The sequence below is a fragment of the Procambarus clarkii genome, chromosome 1, assembly GCF_040958095.1.
Source record: "Procambarus clarkii isolate CNS0578487 chromosome 1, FALCON_Pclarkii_2.0, whole genome shotgun sequence".
Taxonomy (NCBI): Eukaryota; Metazoa; Arthropoda; class Malacostraca; order Decapoda; family Cambaridae; genus Procambarus; species Procambarus clarkii.
Genome location: NC_091150.1, coordinates 29,284,638 through 29,305,197, shown reverse-complemented (window position 1 = coordinate 29,305,197; position 20,560 = coordinate 29,284,638). Strand labels below are relative to the sequence as shown.

General features: G+C 41.4%; 1 protein-coding gene across 4 annotated transcripts in view; it reads right to left on the bottom strand.

Moving 5' to 3' along the window:
• Positions 1-384: 384 nt before the first annotated feature.
• PlexA (plexin A) overlaps positions 385-20,560 on the bottom strand; it is a 418,994-nt gene continuing 398,818 nt past the window's right edge. For 2 of the 4 annotated variants that reach the window (XM_069323905.1, XM_069324026.1), the window contains exons 23-26: positions 18,794-19,039; positions 18,403-18,571; positions 18,116-18,261; positions 385-3,549 (exon numbers count right to left, since the gene is read on the bottom strand). In XM_069323905.1, coding sequence (XP_069180006.1) covers positions 3,376-3,549; positions 18,116-18,261; positions 18,403-18,571; positions 18,794-19,039 — 735 coding nt within the window. In that variant the 3' untranslated portion in view covers positions 385-3,375. Of the gene's footprint in view, positions 3,550-18,106; positions 18,262-18,402; positions 18,572-18,793; positions 19,040-20,560 lie in introns of all 4 variants that reach the window. The other 2 variants (XM_069324085.1, XM_069323965.1) reach the window with 2 other exon arrangements.

Sequence of the window (20,560 nt, the reverse complement as noted above, 5' to 3'; positions counted from 1 at the left end):
CCGGAAGCACCTCAAGGTAAGGTAAGGTAACCTAGTTGAGCTTGCAGAAGTTGAGCTTTGACTTTTTGGTCCCACCTTTCAACTGTCAATCAACTGGTGTACAGATTCCTGAGCCTACTGGACTCTATCATATCTACATTTGAAACTGTGTAAGGAGTGTGCCTCCATCACATCACTGTCAAAGTTTGAGTGAGTGTGAGTGACTCACACTCACTCAACTCCTTGGGCAAGACCTTATATCAACAACAGTTTTGTTCATATTTTCAGCACATCAAAACAATTTACATATTTGTACATGAAAAAAAGATAAATCTGGTTACATGAAACCAGATAAAGATTTACACAGATGTAAACACAATTCACAAGGTAAAATTATATACCTAGTACAGTGAAAAAATTTATTGATCCATTTATATGAAACACAGACTTGACATACACATAACGTGCGCCTGTACAGCGGGACGCGCGGGAAATCATGGTACACAGGTAGGCGGGGGTCGGCGGCTATGAGACTAGACCAGGGCCTGGCGATGACAGAGCCAGAGATCATGGCCCTCTGATCATGCTCTAAACTCGTCAAGGCTATAAATCTGAATGAACTGTCAAACGGTAAAATCAGTATAATTACAATGGTCACAAAAAGGGGGAGTGTAAAATTGCTGAGTCCACATTATGACTAAGAGACCCTGGAATGCAGAAGGATGTGGAAGGCCGCCGACCTTCCTCCACAGTTATATACAAACAGCCTCATTCTCACCGAGGCTACAGTTTACTCAGCAACGAAAGGATTGTGTTGGTCCTGGGATGCGAGCTAAGTAGACAATGATAGAATTTGTATCAACATCATTAATAATTAATACCAGTAATGATTGTATCAAATGGTCTTATGAGTACTAATATAATACAAAGGAACTATTCACAAATGAATGTACATAGATGGGTGTGAGATTAGAGTGAGAGAGAAACTCAACTGTAGCTCCGAGACCATTGAGAGAGTAGCCAGTCTCAGCCGGAGTTGTTACACCTTCTATACCTTACACATGATATCAGATGTGAGCACCCCAGTGAGACCTCAGTTTATATTTAATTTGAAATTAATTTATTTGAATATTTTCTTTATGTATTTGTTTATACATATTTTCTTTTCCTAAACAGACCCCCCCCACTCACTGAGTCTCTATTGCCGTAGGTGCCGAATTAAGCTCAATTTATGGTAAGAGATTTTATACATTCTGAAATATTACACTTTTTAAAAAACAGGCATATTCAAGTTATTGCAAATATCCTTGTCTGCACTCACGTCATAATACCTAAAAGCTTAAAAACATGGAAATACATGGAGGATCATTAGTCCATAGCTCTTTTTAAAAAAGTACATCCTTGTTATAAATAAGGAGCATCATCACTAAAATCCTGGCCATCTCCAACTACATAACAAAATGATTGATATAGTCAGCTGCTGTGGCACTGTGAACATGATTAAAATATGATGAAATGGGAACTTATCCCACTCAAAATTCTAAAAGAAAGTAAAATAAATGTAAATGATCATTAATGATGGAGTGATTTATGAATACACCACTGGATGTGTAGATCCCTCAGACACCCATGATGAATGAACCAAATTTGGGAACACAGCTACACTCATGAGCACATCAAGGCTCCCTCATGTTGAGCTCTGCCAGCATGGTGGAGCTTCATCCTCTTTATCAGATTCATTGGCACACACAGCCTATCCTCTCATACCAAGGCAAATGGGCTACACCCACTAGTCTGTCAGAGGTCATGATACTCCTTCCTGATGTTATAAGCTACAGTCATTCTGTAAACCATTAATGAAGGGTATGTAGGATACAGAAAAAAAAGACATTCTCATCTCCACCATGCAAGCAAAATATGCTCAAAAAGCTGAGAGGTCCGCAAAACACCGAGACAACACACACATGGCTTTCTCCTCTGCGCACACACTCACGCATGCACATGGCAGTAACAGAATGCGCACACAATCACACACGCAGTTTCGTACACATAGAAATATCACATGAAAACTTGAAACATCTTAAAGTTTTTGCACATATGAAATAATGGTACATACGGTAACAGAGCAGCGACATGTTAATGCACTCAGTTTATAAACCTGGACAAACAGAAGCTTATTAAGAGTAATGATTGCTATGCTTTTAAATGCAGGGAATATGGATGACCGTCTGTACAACATTCAGGGAGATCTATGTTGTAAAATAATTTATTTCTCCCTGTGAATGTCTATCTGAAAAAAATCCATTAATATACTGAATAATTCTGATATAAATTGAGTTTCCTTGGGCAACTGAATGCCAACAATGACATTCCTTCACATCATTTTATGTATCCAAATAACAATAATGGTGAATTTGGAATTACAGTATCACGAACTCTCCAACACTGGACTCTCTTTGCAGTGGCTTTTTGAGCGGAGTCTTGTTGTGTAAACAGCAGAGTCTTGTGCTGGAGTCATGTGCAATCTTGATGGAAGACGGAAGAGCAAAGGTCAAACGAGTGTTCAGGGCAGGACTGGCAATTAAAAAAGTGACACTAAACACAAGATGCTGTTTTCTGACACACTGTGAGTGAGCACCACTTAAGTGCTAACCATATAGTTTTGTCCAGGTAGCAGCACTTAGCTTGCAGTCTACATTGCACATATAAGAAACAGCACCAAGATAATCTCATTAAAAAACACTGACTGCAGAATGCACCTTCACCAGTCATATTTGGGTTTATTAGAAGCCTGGGAATTTGGTACAAAATTACTGTAGTGCATAATGTAAAGTCTTGCTGCTTCTGTTTCTTGCTTGCTGCCAGGCAAGTCTGTTCGTTGCTTTGTTGCCTATTTTTCATGCTCACTCCGGGGCACCATTGTAGCCTTGGGTGTGAGGCACTTTGTTTTTCTGTCTTGTTGCACACATAGCAACACAATTTGAGCAGAAACACAGCACTCCTCACCACCAAGCCTCAAGTGAATCGAGGCTCTTCATATTCAAATTCATACACCTGAGGTGTCCCTCTGTTGGGAAACTGTGCACTTCCATATGCCCCAGGTGAGAGTCTGGCATGCTGGGGAACACCGTAAAGACCATACACACTGCCATCTACCCCCCCTTGGCTCCCATCTCCCATGGCTGCACCTTGTCCACGGTACGTGAACATAGTTTCCAACTGGCCATCATAAACAGCAGATTGTGGCGGAGAAACACCGTACGGTCCCCCGGGATACGCGTGGTGTGGGGGGGATCCTCCATATGGACCTGGAGAGTAGGAACCAGGACCCACAGAGCCTGAAGTCGGAACTCTCTGTTGATCTGGTCCAGCCCGTGGGTCAGGGGGGGCGTCCTGTCATTCTTGATCGGTTGTCATTATGTTGTGCACTTGCTCTAGCCTGTAAGCCAAACGATTCTTTGTGGAGAACTCGTCCTCCTCTAATGTAAGCATCAGCTGGTCACTGTACTTGAATGCATAGTTATATAACTCTGCTAGGGCTGCTAGACTGTTGAACTCGGTCGTGTGCATCTGAAAAATAGGTGAATATAGTTAATTAAATAAACATTTTAATTCAAAATACCCAACAAAAAGGCTTTTTAAATATCAACTCCCACTATATATTATACTTACAGACAAATTTAGTTATACAAGACAGACAACCATACGGTACAAACGTGTCTACATACTATATAATCAGTGTTAAATAGACTACATCATGGTGGCCAACGAACTAAAGGGTTGAAGTTTATTATTTTTAATTAATGAGCTATATAAACTACTCAGGGTAACTGGGGATAACTGCACATGCTAAACTGAATGACTGTGTATTAATTGCCGATGCAACACAGCATGCTAAAAGTTCAATGCTCGCCCACCTTGACATCCTGGATAACATAGCTAACCTTCGTTACACCTGGTGAATGGGATGGCAGGTAGCAATTAAGGAGAAATTTGAATGTCAACTACACAAGATGGAATTCCTGGTTCATGTTATACCACGACCAAGACAAACTTGGGTACATAATAGTCACACGGTTTAGAAAGATTGCATCTACTCGACATCCATTCTCACTCAAGAGAATAAATAAATTTGATTCTTGTTCATGTTGATATCAACATCAATTCAGTAGTAAAAAGCCAGCACTGAAAGTAATGAAATGCTAATTTCCTGGTGAGCCCCAGTGGCTCCCCTGAAGCTATATGCTGAGATGGTTACCATCATTCACTGTAGAGTTGTTAGAAGCCTACCGGGACCAGAGCCAGAACCCGGTCCCCCTCAAAGAGGCACAGGGAGCAGAAACATTTTCTCCACCTCACTAGGGAAGGCAACCAGAAAGTCAAGAGGAATCAGAAGAGGAAGCTGGAGATGTAGCAGCGAATGGGGCCCCATGAATACTGGAACACTTGATGATATACTGGATTTGTACCCAAGATTGACCATGTAATGTATCAACTATATGGTGTATGTAAAAGCACCTTAATCACCTTCAGTGGTTAAGTACTTAATAACACACTAGTTTCTCTATCAGCTATCTTACCCTCTCAGAGTAGGAGAGCCATAAATGTATGTGTATGTACGTAATACACAAACGTATGTAGATATATATGTGTGTGTATATGTATATGTATATATGTATGTATGTATATATGTATGTATGTATATATGTATGTATGTATATATGTATACAAGAACACATCGACCACTTTATGTACAGCAGACGTAACTCTGTGTATCTATGTATTTATGCCTGTAGGTTAGATTAGCATTTTAAAAGCACTACAATCACCTTCTGTGGTTGATTGTTCAATAAATCCTGAACTACATGTTTAACAGATCTCTTACCCTGTCCATGGAGGACAGAAGAAAATGTATATATGCTGGTTAGCATTGTAAATGTGTGGCCACGACTGTGGTAGAAAATTATAATAATAAAAAAAAAAGTGTGGCCCCACACCCAACAATCATGGTAGTGATGAAAGGGGCTGTCCTGGAAGTACCAGAACAGCTGCCAAAGCCACAGGATAAAGTAAGTAGGCAAAGTTCAGGCTCTTGCATAGCCGCTTGAGCTCGAGCATCAAGTCGCCTGGGACTGACTCAACACCAACAAATGGCAAAGCTGCAGCTGGGTCAAAGCCATTGGAGGAAAGAAAAGGGAAGCTGACCGAGAGTCCACCACGAGGCTGAGCCAAGTTCAAACCTGAGAGAACTGTGCACTTATGCCAGTTCACTAGGAACCTGAACTTGGCAAGTTGGGAAGAACTAGATCCCTGGCTAGAAGACCAGCTGGGAATTCACACCAGCCAGTTGCTGAGGTAGGCCAAAACCCCCCCCAACAAATGAGGACGAGTCATGACAACATGAGCCAAAAAAAGTGAACACACATGAGGTTGGCTTCAGCTCAAATAGGAGAACCCAAAAGAGGTAAGGGAGGCAGGGGTTGAACCGGTTCAACTACTAAAGGTTGAGGATGAATCTCAGGTCCAGAGAGTTCCCTTTCAGGACTGGGAAGAGGCAGGAAACCCACTGAAGCAATACAAGTCACTTCAACCATGATGGAAGCCACCTACTCTGAGATGAACCAATGGAGGCAAGTAGAAAGACACGAGCCTCCAGAATGGGGAGGGACTGGCCAACTCCAGCGCAGGCTGCGGGGAAAATGACTTAACAGCCTATGAACAATGGGACTAGGAGTTGACAAACTTTATGAATCACCCCCTCAATGCCTCATCAAAAGGGCAAACCATGAAAGGGCTGGCATGAATCATAAGTAGTGGATACCTTCTCAGCAGAGCGAGCATGACGCCGACCTAATGGAGAAGGACCGGCTGAGGAAAGCACTTGCAACCCGGCATCTGGCTCCACAGATGACCTACCTCAACCCTACAACAGGTGGTGCCCTAACTCTACCTGACCCGCCTCCAGGAATGAGAACCTCCAAGACAGAGGTGGTCCTAAAGAGGTTGACAGGCCGCAACTGTCGACAAGAGGAACTGCACCACCCCATCTTCAGAAGAGGAGAGGAGAAAATGGGGAGGCAGACAGGAGAGCCAAGACCCATGCCAAATCCAATGAATCCAAGGATTGGGCTAACACAGCCTGTCGGGCAGCAAAGAATGTGGCCAATACAACCATAGCAGAGGCAAAGACCCCCAGCATGCCAGGTTCTGGCTCAGGTCCTTGGTAGGCCTCTAGAACTATATGGCTGATGTGACCCAGTAGATGATAACCATCTCAACATACAGCTCCAGGGACCCACATGGGGCTTTCCCTAGAACAGTCCTTGGTGATAACTCAAGAATCTTCAAACAACACCAGTACCTTAAATCTTTTTGGGTCTTCCCCCTCCCCCTCCCCCCAAAGGTCAACATCCTCTACTGCCATGCTAAACGGTCACTATTGGTCATGGAAATTCTGTTTGGCCTACCAGGAACCAAAGCCTTGCCCACCTCCACTCAGAGGCACAGGGAGTGATTGGCAATTTGCCACCCCACTGGAAAAGCATCCTGAAAGTCAGAGAAACTTTACTAACAACTGGAGGATTCATAGAAAAAGCCTCAAACTGCCAAACAACTCTGTAAATGATTCATAAGGTACAAGAGATTCACTCAAACTAGCTCAAAGTTCATTACTGCTAACTGCCATCAGAGTAGCTGGCAAGGGCCAGCTACTCTGGTCAGTTCTGCTGCTGATGCTGGAAGGTTCTACCAGTAGTGATCCAGTCCACCAGTCAGAGGCAAACCCCTCTGCTTCAAACTAAGTGCCAGACATCCTTGAACTTTATTCATCCTGTGGGGGCCCATTTGCTTGTGTATTTTTATTTTATTTTAGTATTAGCCTTCCCAACGGTGTTAATCTGGCCCAGTGTGTTCACAAGTTGGCACAGATTGTTGTGGCCCGGCTACATTTCTTAGGGGTTCATATGTTGGCCTACTTTGATGACTGGTTGGTACCCCCAACAAAATGCATGTCAGCTGGCTAGGGACCTGGTTCTTTCCCAGCTCGCCAGCTTGAATTCCTGGTGAATTGGAGGAAGTCTCAGTTGGTTCTGCTCCAGGTTTAGACTTGGTTGGGCCTAGTTTGGTACTCTCGGTCAGTTCCTCTGTCCCTGATTCGTTGCTTTGTTCTGCCTGCAGCTTCTTCACTGTACAGGTATTGGATCAAATCCTGGATGACTTGTTCATTGGTTGAGCAGTTGTGTCAAAACCTGAACTTTGCCTGCATGGTTTACTCGCTGGGCAGGGTTTGGCTCTGAGCATTGTACTGGCCTCTCCTATTTTGCCCCTCATGGAGCAAGCAGGTTCACACCCAATCCACCTTTCATGTGTTCTTGCTTAGCCAGCTTCCCATTTAGGTTTTTTTGGGTTCAGTTCCACGGTGTCATCTTCCTATCACTCAATGAGTTCATGAACACCTTGTCTCTGGATCAGGGCTTTGAGACCAGCAATAACCAGGCTACCCAGGCTTGTTGGTCGGGTCTGTTCCTTCGGACCACACAGTATGGTGCACAAATTTGTAGCTGAGGCATGCACTGCAGAGGGTTTACCTTCCTCTTGGCTCTGTGCTGACTCCACTCTGTCTGCCCTTCAGTGGTTCATTGCTTGTACTGAGGGAGGGGATCACTATGGTCAATCACCCTATAGAGCTGGATGTTTTGAATAGCTTGACTTCTGGATTCTCAGGGTTTGGTTCTTCACACAGTCCACATGTGGGTGAGTCCAACATTCTCACAGATGGGTTATCACTTCCATTCCATTTCCACAGAGTGGACTATTAACGATGCGTCCTTTCATTGGCTCTGCAAGATGTTCAGTTGCCCTGAGGTGGAGCTCTTCACATTGGCATGTAACTGTGCCCTTCCCTCCTATGTGGCTCCCTTCCCTGATCAGGAGACTCTTACAGTGATTCCATCCATGTTGACAGCAGACAGCCAGGAAAACTCAGGAACTTCACAATAATCCAAGGAGGAGAAGAAGACTCAAACTCAAAAGAGACCTGAACCATCAACGAGGCAGTATGTGGGTTGCATAGAAGGCATACAGAGAGCCTCCCGAGCCTCCGCTGGGGGATGGCAAGAAGTTGGAAACCTCTGAAAGAAGATATCTGAGGAACCTAAAGGCATCTGGAAACAAACCCTGGGGAAAGCCACTCCCATATATAACTCATACAGGGAGAGAGGGGATGCAAAAACCCCTTTTCCTGCAACAGAAGACTCTCTGCAGAAGGAACAAGAGCCCACTAAGGATCAAACAGAATCCAAGGACCCATCTCGGATTTCTCCAAGCCCCGAGACCCACAGCTGAGGGTCCTCAGGGAGGAACTGCCCAGGATAGAGAAGTGGAGTCTAAGGGAAAGACTTCAGATGTTGGGGTTGGCTGAAAAGAAGATCCAGAAGCCTCAGCAGGATCATCAGGCTCAATTGCCTCCATGCCCATGTTAGAAGGGGCGATCCTCGAAGCTGATCAAACCACAACCCACAGAAGCCTCGGGGCTTAAAGCAAGGGTGGAGGACTAGAGGGAAGGGAAAAGAAGAGAAGCAGACAGAACCATGGTTGAATTAACCAACACCTTCAAATACAAGTCCTAAAACACCAACCGGAGCAGCTCCAAAGCATATAACTGGGCACACAACCTAGACTGCTGTAAAACAAAAAACCTTAGAGTAAAGCAGTTGCTGCTTGAAAACCCTGAAGATCATCAGAAGGGTTCTTAAGGAGAGTAATGTGCAGAGAGCAAGTCCCACACAGCTTGAGGTCAAGGGTGTCACCAACCCAGCACGCAGCATGGTGGAGGCAGAAGGAAATGAGCATTGCCATGTGTCACAGGCAATGTACAACCCTCAAACTCTCACATGGCTAGAGTGGGTTCTGCGGGGGATATTCATGTGACTATTGAACCAGCAGGGATTTTTCCAGTCTGCAGGAAATGGCCAAGCCCAGGCACTAGTATCGGTATGCTGGAACCCCGGAATAGAAAATAAGTCCCCAAGAAAGAAAGTCAGGAAAGTCTCTTTGTATCGAAATATGAATGGGATAGTTGTATGAACAATGAAACGGGTATGAGCAGGCCAACACGGCCCACCTGAGGCTGAGAAACTGACCTCAGCATGCCTTGGTTTGGTTGGATGAACCTCCAGCATCTGGCATTGCGCTGGAGGATTCATCCTGGCCAGATTTTGCCAGGTAACTGTCAGCCAAAAATCATTCCCAATCCCAGGGATGACAGAAAGCCAAAAACAAATGGGCTTACCCAGGGTAAGGTCCACCACAAGCGAGGAAACCCTTTAAGAGAGCGAAGCCAGAATACTCCAGGAATGAGAACCTTGGCAACATAAGGGCAATGTGAGGGAGCCCACAGGGTAGAAAACCCTGTGCACATGCAGCTCCAAGCACCCTACACTCCTGGCTCACACAGCATAAATGGAGGCAAGAAATATGGGGTGACCAAGACAAATGAGTGTCAAAGATCACCCCAAAAGTTGAGCAGAATCTTTATACAGAAGAAAACGACCACAGAGTGACAATGGGGGATATGAAGAATGACCTGCTTTGAGTAAAAATTATTGCACAAGTTTTAAATGTGGAGAACCTGAAGCCATGACTGGCGGCCCAAGACGATGCAGCATGAAACACAAGTTGGAGCTGGCATTGGATGAGAGAGAAGTCAACAACTTCAGCAGTAACCAGAACAAAATATGTCAATAACCATTGATGAGCTGAACAGACTTCCAGGGACAAATAAGGGTAGCATGTTACTCCCCAGGGGCTGCAGCCGCTGGCTAGGCTCAACTTCCAGATGAAGGAACATGAGGAAATGCATGGGGTCTCCATATATGGATAACACATGATAATGTATTTTGCTTGTGCACCGCCACAGCAGTCAGGAGAGGGGAGCAGGAGCCAACCCATCCTACCATGTCCGTTACACAAAAGCCCCTTCACCACGTCAAGGCACCATTCACTGTGGGGGCTGAATGAGTCCTATCCAGTCCTTACTCTTCTCAGTTTTGCATTGACTACAAAAATTATCATATATGATCTTCGCTCCTCTAAGAGAGCAATTACTTAACTCGGGAAGAGCAGCATTCCAAATATAGAACCCTGTAGGATCTCATTTTCCCCATCCATCTACCATGACATTTCCTCTCACACTACAACCCTGTTTTCTGCTTGTCAGATAATTTACAATACAGTAGAGTATCGTCCCAGAAACCTTTACCTGCTTTTCCAGCATGTGAACAGGACTTGGGTATACTACAGGATACTATAGGGACACTATCTTGGACATTTTGCAACAAAGATGCAATCAACCCATCCTTCTCTCTGATGCTGTATCTTGACCTTGTCACAGAACTCGTCAGGTTCGTCAAGCATGCCTTTTTGCTTCTAAAACCATGATGCCTCTCGGTTACAAAATCAGTCCTTGCATGATATTCTAGTGTTTTGTTTCTGATTATCCAGTATTTTACATGGACTATACGTTAGTGGCACAAGTCTGAAAATTAAGGTTTTATACCTGCATTCTTTCCTGAATATGGGCATCATATTTGCTAGTGACACATTATAAATCTGCCTTTGAGGGCAACTTAGCATCTATGCTATTTCTTTCAATATCATAGTCAAAATCTGGTTTGGCCCTACTGCTTAATATATACACATACTGTAATTCATTCTTTACTGCCATAATAGTAACTGCCATATTATATATGAGGGCTTACAGCTTTCCATCATCAGTTGTACCAGCCTTCCTTTCTGCCTCCATCTTTAACTCCAGGTATCCTATGCAGTTTTTTTTGGCAGACCCTGTTTCTTTCTGAGGAAGTTTCCAACTTTTTTAATGTAATAAAATGATCCCATATATTGTTGTATTATGAATGTGGCTGATCTTTGGCTTCAGCCATCATTTTCAAGCTGCCTCTCTTCTTCCCTCCTGGCCCCTTCCTGCTTACCTCAGTACTCTACTGTCTTGTGCTTTTCCCAAGCTTATCATGCTCAGTTGAATCAAGTTTCAATCTTGCTCTTCACTTCTACCTGTTTCCTCGGGGTGGTATGTAGTTTACCATGGCCTCCATACATTTATGAGATATATACTGCATCTCCTTTGTCATCTTTCCCTATAACTTATTCTCCAACTGAATTTCCTGGAGGAAGTCTCTCACCCTCCTGTAGTCCCATCTCTCCCTCCTCCTTCAACTCAACTATGTAGTCAACACTAACACAGAGATCACTAGCACTATGCAGCTCCTCATATCTTATCCTTTCATTATCTACCTTATTCTAGAACATCATCAGGTCTAAATGATGCTAATTCCTTCTGTCCTCTTCTCTTGCTGACTGGACCGCCTCCTGTTAGTTGCAGGATTATATATAACCACTACCATAAGCGTCGATATCCTCCATTATAGTTAATGAGCATTAAAGATATTTCGTTAAATCTCTAAATAGACATTCAATAGCCATTTTACTTCCTCCTTTTCCTATACAATTTCTTCTCTTTTCTCTGATCACTTGATATCTTGTACCTTGATGGGGGTCTGGGAGTTCTTTTACTCCCCAAGCCCAGCCTGGGGCCAGGCTTGCCTTGTGAGAGCTTGGTCCAACAGGCTGTTACGTGGAGCGGCCCACAGGCCCACGTATCCACCACAGTCCAGTTGGTCTGTGGTGGATATGTTGTTAAATCCTATTGTTAAATCCCATTGTTAAATCCTCAGACCATGGTCCTATGTTCTAATACAGATTGTCTTGGGTCATCAGTGGTTAATTACACCCTATCAGATGTCTATCCTAAAGTGCATATTGATAAAAATCATGACTACTAACATTATCAGAACTACTTTTGAAAGTTCAGCCATGTGTTGGCTGCCCATTGCCTTCTCAATCACCCTGAGCCTCATCATTTCAAGTGAACAGTTCGACTCTGTGCATGATTTGAATGATGAAGCCCCCATAGTCTATGCTTCATTCATGGCTAAGTTTCCTAACCTTATCCCCGTTAATTGCTGCATCCTTCATGATTTTTATTAAGTTTTATTTTTGTAATTGCAATTTTGTGTTGATAAGCTTCATCTGGCTTTTTTCCATAGCATGCACAAATTGAAAATGTTGCCAAACTCAATGTTTAGCCATGTTTGCACAAGTTAAGCTATCTTAAAACTAAGGCCTAAGGGTTACGACAGACACCTTACAAAATCTAGTGGTATAATAAGTAAACAATGTGTGATGGATCTCTGCCTATTCAAACCTAAAATTTATAGCCCACGGCCTAGCCTAATATCCCACAATGTTAACAGTTGTCACTTTTGTATGCCAAACACAAACAATACTCACCTACCTCGGGAACATGTTTTATAAAAGATTAGACAAGAACACACAGAAGTAAAGTTTCAGTGCCAGATGTACTTGATCTAGACTTCTGTAACTTTTGGGTTATATTGTAACCCAAAACAAAATACTTCTAACTTTACTGTCAATCTCTCCTTTTCTTATTTTTAAAACATTTTCAGTAGCAGTTGTTCACAAGGCTGCTCTGCGAGTAAATACAGGATCCATTACTATTCACAAAGCCACACAGAATTGTTGCATATGCTCGTGCTCACACGCAACACATGCTGAAAAATTATTATGAAGAGAAAAAAAAAGTCAGGTTAAATAAAGTAAGGTTGGGAAGGGGTTTAAGGGTGTTTGGAATGTAAACCAAAACATAAAAAAAAAAAATTAGCATAGCAGCAGTAGATATTGAACTTCATTTTAATTAACCTATCTATCACTACCCAGAAGGCAAGTACAGTATGGTAATTAGCTGCCATGCAGTGTTAGGAACACAGTGTTCATACATAAATGTCCAAATAATTCTTGCTGAAGCTCCTATTTTGATCAGTCTTTACAGTGCCAGAACACATTTATCCTGAATTTTCAGTCATCTTACTGGCAATCCTGTACATTGCCAGTAAGGTACGACTTACTGGCAATCCTGTACATTGCCAGTAAGGTACGACTTGCTGGCAATCCTGTACATTGCCAGTAAGGTACGACTTACTGGCATGTATGGTATGACTTCTTCACTTGACACAAAAAATATTTTTTTGAAGATTTTGGTGCATATACTGCACATCAGTATTTTGTATTTAATTTTAATGGTTATTAGTATCAAAGTAAAATAAAAACATCATTTTGATCTTCCTATTAAGTACAATCGCATTGGCATTGCTAACAACCTTCAGTGACTGCTAAGTTATACAGTATAGCAAACACATGTACACATTAAAGTAACAATTGGTACACTTTGCAACTTTAAAATATACAGTGTTCAGAATCTACTAAAAATTCTTTTGGTGCAAAAATTTACATGAGGATCCCGGGCTTGATGGATCAGCCAATGTATCTACTGTCATCATCTTCATCAGTGCCTAACACTTCCTTAACATGCTCTTATCATTATTGCATTTTTTACTTTTTTTTAAATACAGTCCTTGCAACTTGATTTGGTTCATAAGCTAATCTGATTAGCTTATATCTTACTTTAGTAATTTTGAGTCATATGGGTCAACAGGCCCTCTGCAGTTTATTTTACTCTCATTTATAAGCAGTTCCTTCCTATGAATTAATTATTTTCACCAATCTCATAAAAACTTCTTGAAAACCATATTCATTCCATCATCTCTCTGTTCTATTTTTTGTTTAATGACAGTTTAAAGGGTTTAACAGTTAATTTTTAAAACTAATTCATTCTTTCGATCTACCAAGTTCAATATCCACGGACAAATCCAAAAGGGCTGTCAGGAGGGTTCGATCCTACGTCCGGGATGATCCTAGATGCGCCTTAGTCGATTGCGTCACAACATAGTTAACACTTTGGCGTACCCCGCGCGCCACCCCTCAACTGTGCGATATGGGACCCAGGGTGTCACGGGAGCGCGCGTAAATTCTGAAAAGTGTATACTCTCTTCAACTTTGTCACCTTAATTCTCGTCCTACGAGATTAAATTTTTTATCATTGTGTTCGCAATAGAATTCTCTACAGCACTAAATGCATATAAACTCCAAAAGCCAGGCTAATTACCCGCAGCAAACAGAGAAAGTGCGAACGAGTTACCCAGGAGCGCGCAAACGCGATAAAATGTTTTCACTATTTTCACTCTGGTCACCTCAATTTTCGTCCTAGGTCTTTCATTTTGGTCTCAATGGGTCCGCAATAGAATTCTCTAGAGGAACATTAGCATATAAAATAAAAAACCTGGTCACGCTCCAACCGCCGACGAGTTGAAGACGGGCCACGCGTTAGCCGCAAGTGAGCGCTCAGACACCTTCCAGCTACACTCCCAATTCCCGCCCTTTTCAAGCCTTTCTTTCGCAATTTTCTTCCTGGAAGGGCCTTGTTCATGATCACTATCCATCGTGGAGTAAGCGTAGATAGTTTCTAAAGCCGCAGTAAGAAATATAGCCACGGAAAATAGCCGAAATGTTCACACGTTTGAGATGCGAGGGGAGGCAACATTGGTCACAACAGTGGAGCTAAAACAATGGGCCCACGGCGTGTGCCAAGCCGCCTGAGGGCCACGAGGCTCAACGAAGAAAATGGGAAGACATCGGCGCGCATTTTAAAATCAGTCCCAAAAAAGCGGATAAAAACCTGATTTTTGGCGATTATTTAAAGTGGATTATGCAATGCTGCGTCATCCCCGGCATTACCGACAGTAAATGGATGACGCAATGCTGCATCATGCCCGGGCGAAAGTGTTAAAAGAATTGCAACCGGGAGTGCTACTGCCCTTATACGGATCCTGCAGCCTCTCGTGACACAAACCGGGGAAGAGGCTGCAGGATCCATGTGAGGGCAGTAGCACTCCCGGTTGCAATTCTTTTGATCATATCGTGGCGCAATCGATTAAGGTGCATCTAGGATCATTCTGGACGTAGGTTCGAACCCTCATCACGGCCCTTGTGGATTTGTTCATTTGATGTATCACGCAATTGTGATTTCTGTGTGTATTCAGTTTCCATGTTTTCATCAGTGATGTGTTATCATTATCTCCCATCATTAGGATAAAAAGCATCTGTTCAGATATGATAACATAGGAATAGAGGGGGCGTTAGAGATATTAACAATTATTTGGTGACATGTCCAATCACACTAATATCTGCAACAGCAGCATCACAGATAGTACCCATAATTACACTCAAACAAATCCTCCACAGAAGGACCACAACCACTTCATGGACTAGGTGTAATGCTCCTAATGATGTACTGTCAACAAAATGTTAATAATCTACTACTTCCACCGAACACTGTTTACCATTACATCTCTTGTACTCACTCGAATATACACACATTAGCTCGCCATGCTGCATCACTTCTTTTAAGTTTTACTACATATTATTCCCAAAATACACTCAACACCACTCAAATCATCCATTTCTTCAACATTACCATACCATTAATGCGCACTCACCTTAATCTAGGCTTTTTATCAATTATTTCACTTCATCTTTCGATGGCATTTTCATTCTTTATTCTAACTACTTCCCTAAGAAACACACCAATGAACAAATCCACAGGAGCCGTGATGAGGGTTCGAACCTACGCTTGGGTGTTCCCAGGCGCGCGCTCCAGTTGACTGCACCACGCCATGGTCAAACAAAGTCACGCCTGGGAACACACAGCTCATAGGTTCGAACCTTCGTCAAGGCTTCTGTGGATTTATTCATTGATATATCATGCTAATGTGATTTCTCTGTGTAATGAAACATACCAATATGACTGTCCATCTCTTGCTTCTCCAACTCAATTTGTTATGTTCATGCCACCCAATCACTTTGCATTTATACACAAGGGTTACCACAGCCCTCTGGCTGCATACCTTCCTATCTTATTCTTTCCAACCAGGATTTTCAATGTACCCGTTACTTCTTTTACCCCATTTGTTTTACACTCAACTTTGCTTTCACAACTTCCTCCTGTGGCAGATACTTATCTCCAGTAATAAAACTTTAGAGGTTCCAGCACACTCCATTCACCCTTGTTTTAGTTTCCTTCTCTCTCCACCATAATTATATTGGTTACAGTACAACATTTACATTCACTTTTAGCATTTATCTTCTCGCAAAAATCTAAACTTTAACCATTTCTCACATTCTCTTTCAAAGAACTACATCTGTATGCATCACATTTTAAGCTTTATTTACTGATATTTGTATCATGTACTTACTTCTTATAGTTCTCTTATACTTACTCTGACCTCCCACATGGCCCAATGCACTTAAATAATAAACATCTATGTGGCCACTACACAACCCTGGTATACATACAAGACCAGTAACTTATTCCACCACTGAGTCTTACACATGTTCTGTTTTCTTCATAAAAAAGTCTTCATTGCATTTGACATTGGCTCATCAACTCAATTAATGGTCACAACCCTCTAGTCCACCTGGTATATTTTATTGCACACTTTTCTCACATGAATGAAGGCAATGAAGACCTTACAACTTTCTCACACACCCTTTTCCACTACTTTTTTCATTGCAAATATGATGCACACCTACCTCAACTCAAGAATCCGCCGTGTTCATCAGAATCGCCTATTTTCTGTACTCGTTCAATCACAATACAGTACATCATATGTATATTTTCCCCATTAGATTTAACACATTAAACATACTATTATTTTTAACTGCCATACTCATACTTATGTTTATACAGTAATACCATAAGATCATCCACTCTTTCCATTTCCTTCACTTAACTGAATTCAAAAATTTCTACATAAATCTCTCACACTTCCAGGTTCCCAAATTTTAGCATCTGCACCCAACTCTGCAGTGAATATATCTTCTGATATCTACCTAGCACTCTTCTCACACTAGCAAAACTAACATATTTCACCTTTACCAATCATTCATTAACAGGCACATTCTTTCTTTAATCCCTTTATCTTCTCACTCCTTTTCTTATAATATTTACTCTATTCTGTTTCTTCATTATCAATTTCAGTGTTGTCTTGCATAAAACTAGCACATTAAACCTGCTCGCCTTCAAAATATTTATCACTTTCTGTTTTCTCACTAATTCCTTTAAAATTAAACACCTTTAAAAACATTAACTTGCACTTGTCTCCTAAGAACTTGTGCCAGTACAAATCCCAGATCCAAGGCTAACCTTGCTTCTCTAATTCTTCATTATAAAAAAAAAATCGGCATTGGTATCAGAATTGTTAGAAACTTAATATCATCATCACCACTATGTACAGTATATCCTTGTGCTTCAAATAGCTGTTGATGCTATATAACATCCTTATACTGTACAGTATTGGACAAATCTTTCAGTCAAATGACATTCATCATATTCTAAACGTCCATAACACTAAACAAAGGTATTAATTAGTTTTTCTGGTTTCATTACCACTATTCCAATTAAATCATACATAGTATACAAAGTATTGTTACCCTGTTCCTTCCTTTCATGGGGTGGGGAGGCATCAGCCCAAAGAAAACAGTGCAAGTAATATAGTAAAAGAAGATTAGATATATTAAATAATAAAACAAAAAATACCTCTCATCCATTCAACTCATCCATCACAATTGCTCCATAGCTCCTTTATATAAACCTATCTCTTTAAATTACAATGTTACAATATATGTATTTTTTCATTCTTACTTGTATCATCACATGGTGCATAAAAAGTACCATTAACCTTCACACAGTTAACCTGGAACTTCAGGCACAGACGCCTATAGCCACACCATGTCAGCCATTTGAAAGTAGTTACATATTGTTATGATCAATGTTCTTATAATAAAAATGTCAAAACCAAGGCATGATGGTTATTGCTTTCATGGCTTTAACAAAAACCAATAATTAAATATTATATGCAAAGCAAATTTAACTAGAAATTTGAGGCACAAGCATGAATTTTATTGAACTAGACCTTGCCCTGTACTTATTACAAAGAATGCAAGAGAAGCAAGTCAATTGCAAGCACTGAGTGAACGCAATTTAATCCCTTCATAGCCCTGGTTAAGTTGAAAAATGTAATACTTAAGTACTAGAACAGTGATGCGTGTGGGATTCCTGAGCCCTATATTTACTTACTGGACTTACCCGGGACTCTTCGGCTAGCATCGCATTCATGTCTTGATCAGAGATGGGTTGCATGATCTTAATATCAGCATAGTACCGCTCTACCCATTCCTTGTAGATGGGGATGTCTTTGGCATATAGCAATTTGGAACTTGGAGAATCTTTACCTGAAAAACAAAGACATCATAATCAGTGGTGCTGTATTGATAAAAATCTGTATGAGTGACGTATATGGAAAATAAATACGGTGCATGTCAGCATATACAGTATTCCTTCATACACAGAACTTTAATATTATACCAACATACCTAATCTATGATCAGATGTAGAGCAGGAATCCATGAATGTCTGAGCTACTACAGATAAACATGCATCCACAATATTGGACTTGTGAATGTCAAAAACGAAGTTGGGATTCTTTATGAGGTTAACCCAGAACCTGAGAGGCAGACTATTGCTCTTCCAAGTATGGACCACCTGAAAAGAGAGTGGACCATTAAACACTTATTTTAAGGTAATTTTACATTACTGCAAGTATTACTATGAAACTCATTATAAGCCAACTGACAGCATAGATATAATCATTTAGAAATGATAAACATGGCAGCATATTGAAATTGTCAAAATAGGAATATTATATATATATATTTATTTTATATGTTAATGTGCCAATATGACAGCATATGGCTAGTGCCTCACCTCTGGGTCTGTGATGCCATGCTGTAATGCCTGGTCATCAAGAAAGTCAAACATATACTTGATCGCTAGGGGTAGAGCAGAGCCACGATGTGCAGTGCTAAATATAGTCTCGAAGAGATCATCAACGAACTTTTGTAGTGTGAGCTTTGTGGAGAGCAGGCGTGTGAGGTAGATCTCGGACACCATTTTATTTGTGCGCTCTCCTTCACGCTGCTCCGATTCTTGTTGGCGAACCAAGTGCCACACCTGAACAGAAACACAAACTTCAACATTGTGAAACACTTCCTTTAATGTTTTATTATATTCGGCAGCAAAAATTATTTCTTGACATTTATTGTGAGTTTCATGGATAAGTTCAAAGTACAGAAAAACAATAGTTATGACAACATCTATCAATAACAATCTATTAACAAGCATTCAATTGTACAGAAATCTTACTAAATACTGAACTTTGAATTTTTTTTAATATGCATACCATTAGTAAAGCAAAAGATTCTATGAAATTCCAAAGAGAACAGCAGTTTTTATTGTTAAGAACATTTTAAAACCAGAGAGAATGAAATGAGAAAAGATAAGAAAAAGATGAGACAAGGAGACAGAGAGAGATTAATTAATTCATGGTTAAGTATCCCTTTGAGTGGGGAGGGTGATGGCTACCCCTGGGTTAAGACGTGACTATGCCTTCATGATTGAGTGATCAGTTCTATACATCCTGCATTAAACACCTCCCTCCTATCATTAATTATCACATATTGTGATGTACCTTTCCAAGTATTATATCCTGCACCATTTTAATTTAGCTTCTAGTGCATTTGCCTGAACTTTAATGCCCATATGGTTATTTTATATAATATTTCACAAGTGCAGGTTAGGTACCAATACAAAATAATAAAAAGTTAAATTAAAATAAATTATAAAATGAAGAGCTTTCAAATCATAAATAATGAAATATATTTTCTATGCATATGTAAGACATGCTGTAAGCTGAAATAGTTGCAAAACGTAACCAACAAAAAAATGTATACTATAGTACATCACAAACAAACAAGTGCAATTTGAGCTTTCTCATAGAAGAAAAACTAAAATTTAAAACTTTAAAGATGAAGAAGTACAAGAAATTACTCTTACCCTATTTACTCCTCATTAGTTTCATAATTGGGAAGAAAAAACTGATTGCAAAATTATTGTCATAAGCTTCTCATTGAATAAACCATCAAGAACCACATTGAGTCAACATTCACAATGGACATGAATGCCCCCTACTAGAACAATGGATGCTACTTGCACGAAACAGGGAAATAGTGTTTATAATTTATCATCATCATCATGTAATGCCTGTTCATATATTTAATGGAGGGTGGAGGGAGTGAAGGACCTGCCACAACGAGTGGAGGGAGTGAAGGACCTGCCACAACGAGTGGAGGGAGTGGAGGACCTGCCACAACGAGTGGAGGGAGTGGAGGACCTGCCACAACGAGTGGAGGGAGTGGAGGACCTGCCACAACGAGTGGAGGGAGTGGAGGACCTGCCACAACGAGTGGAGGGAGTGGAGGACCTGCCACAACGAGTGGAGGGAGTGGAGGACCTGCCACAACGAGTGGAGGGAGTGGAGGACCTGCCACAACGAGTGGAGGGAGTGGAGGACCTGCCACAACGAGTGGAGGGAGTGAAGGACCTGCCACAACGAGTGGAGGGAGTGAAGGACCTGCCACAATGAGTGGAGGGAGTGGAGGACCTGCCACAACGAGTGGAGGGAGTGAATGACCT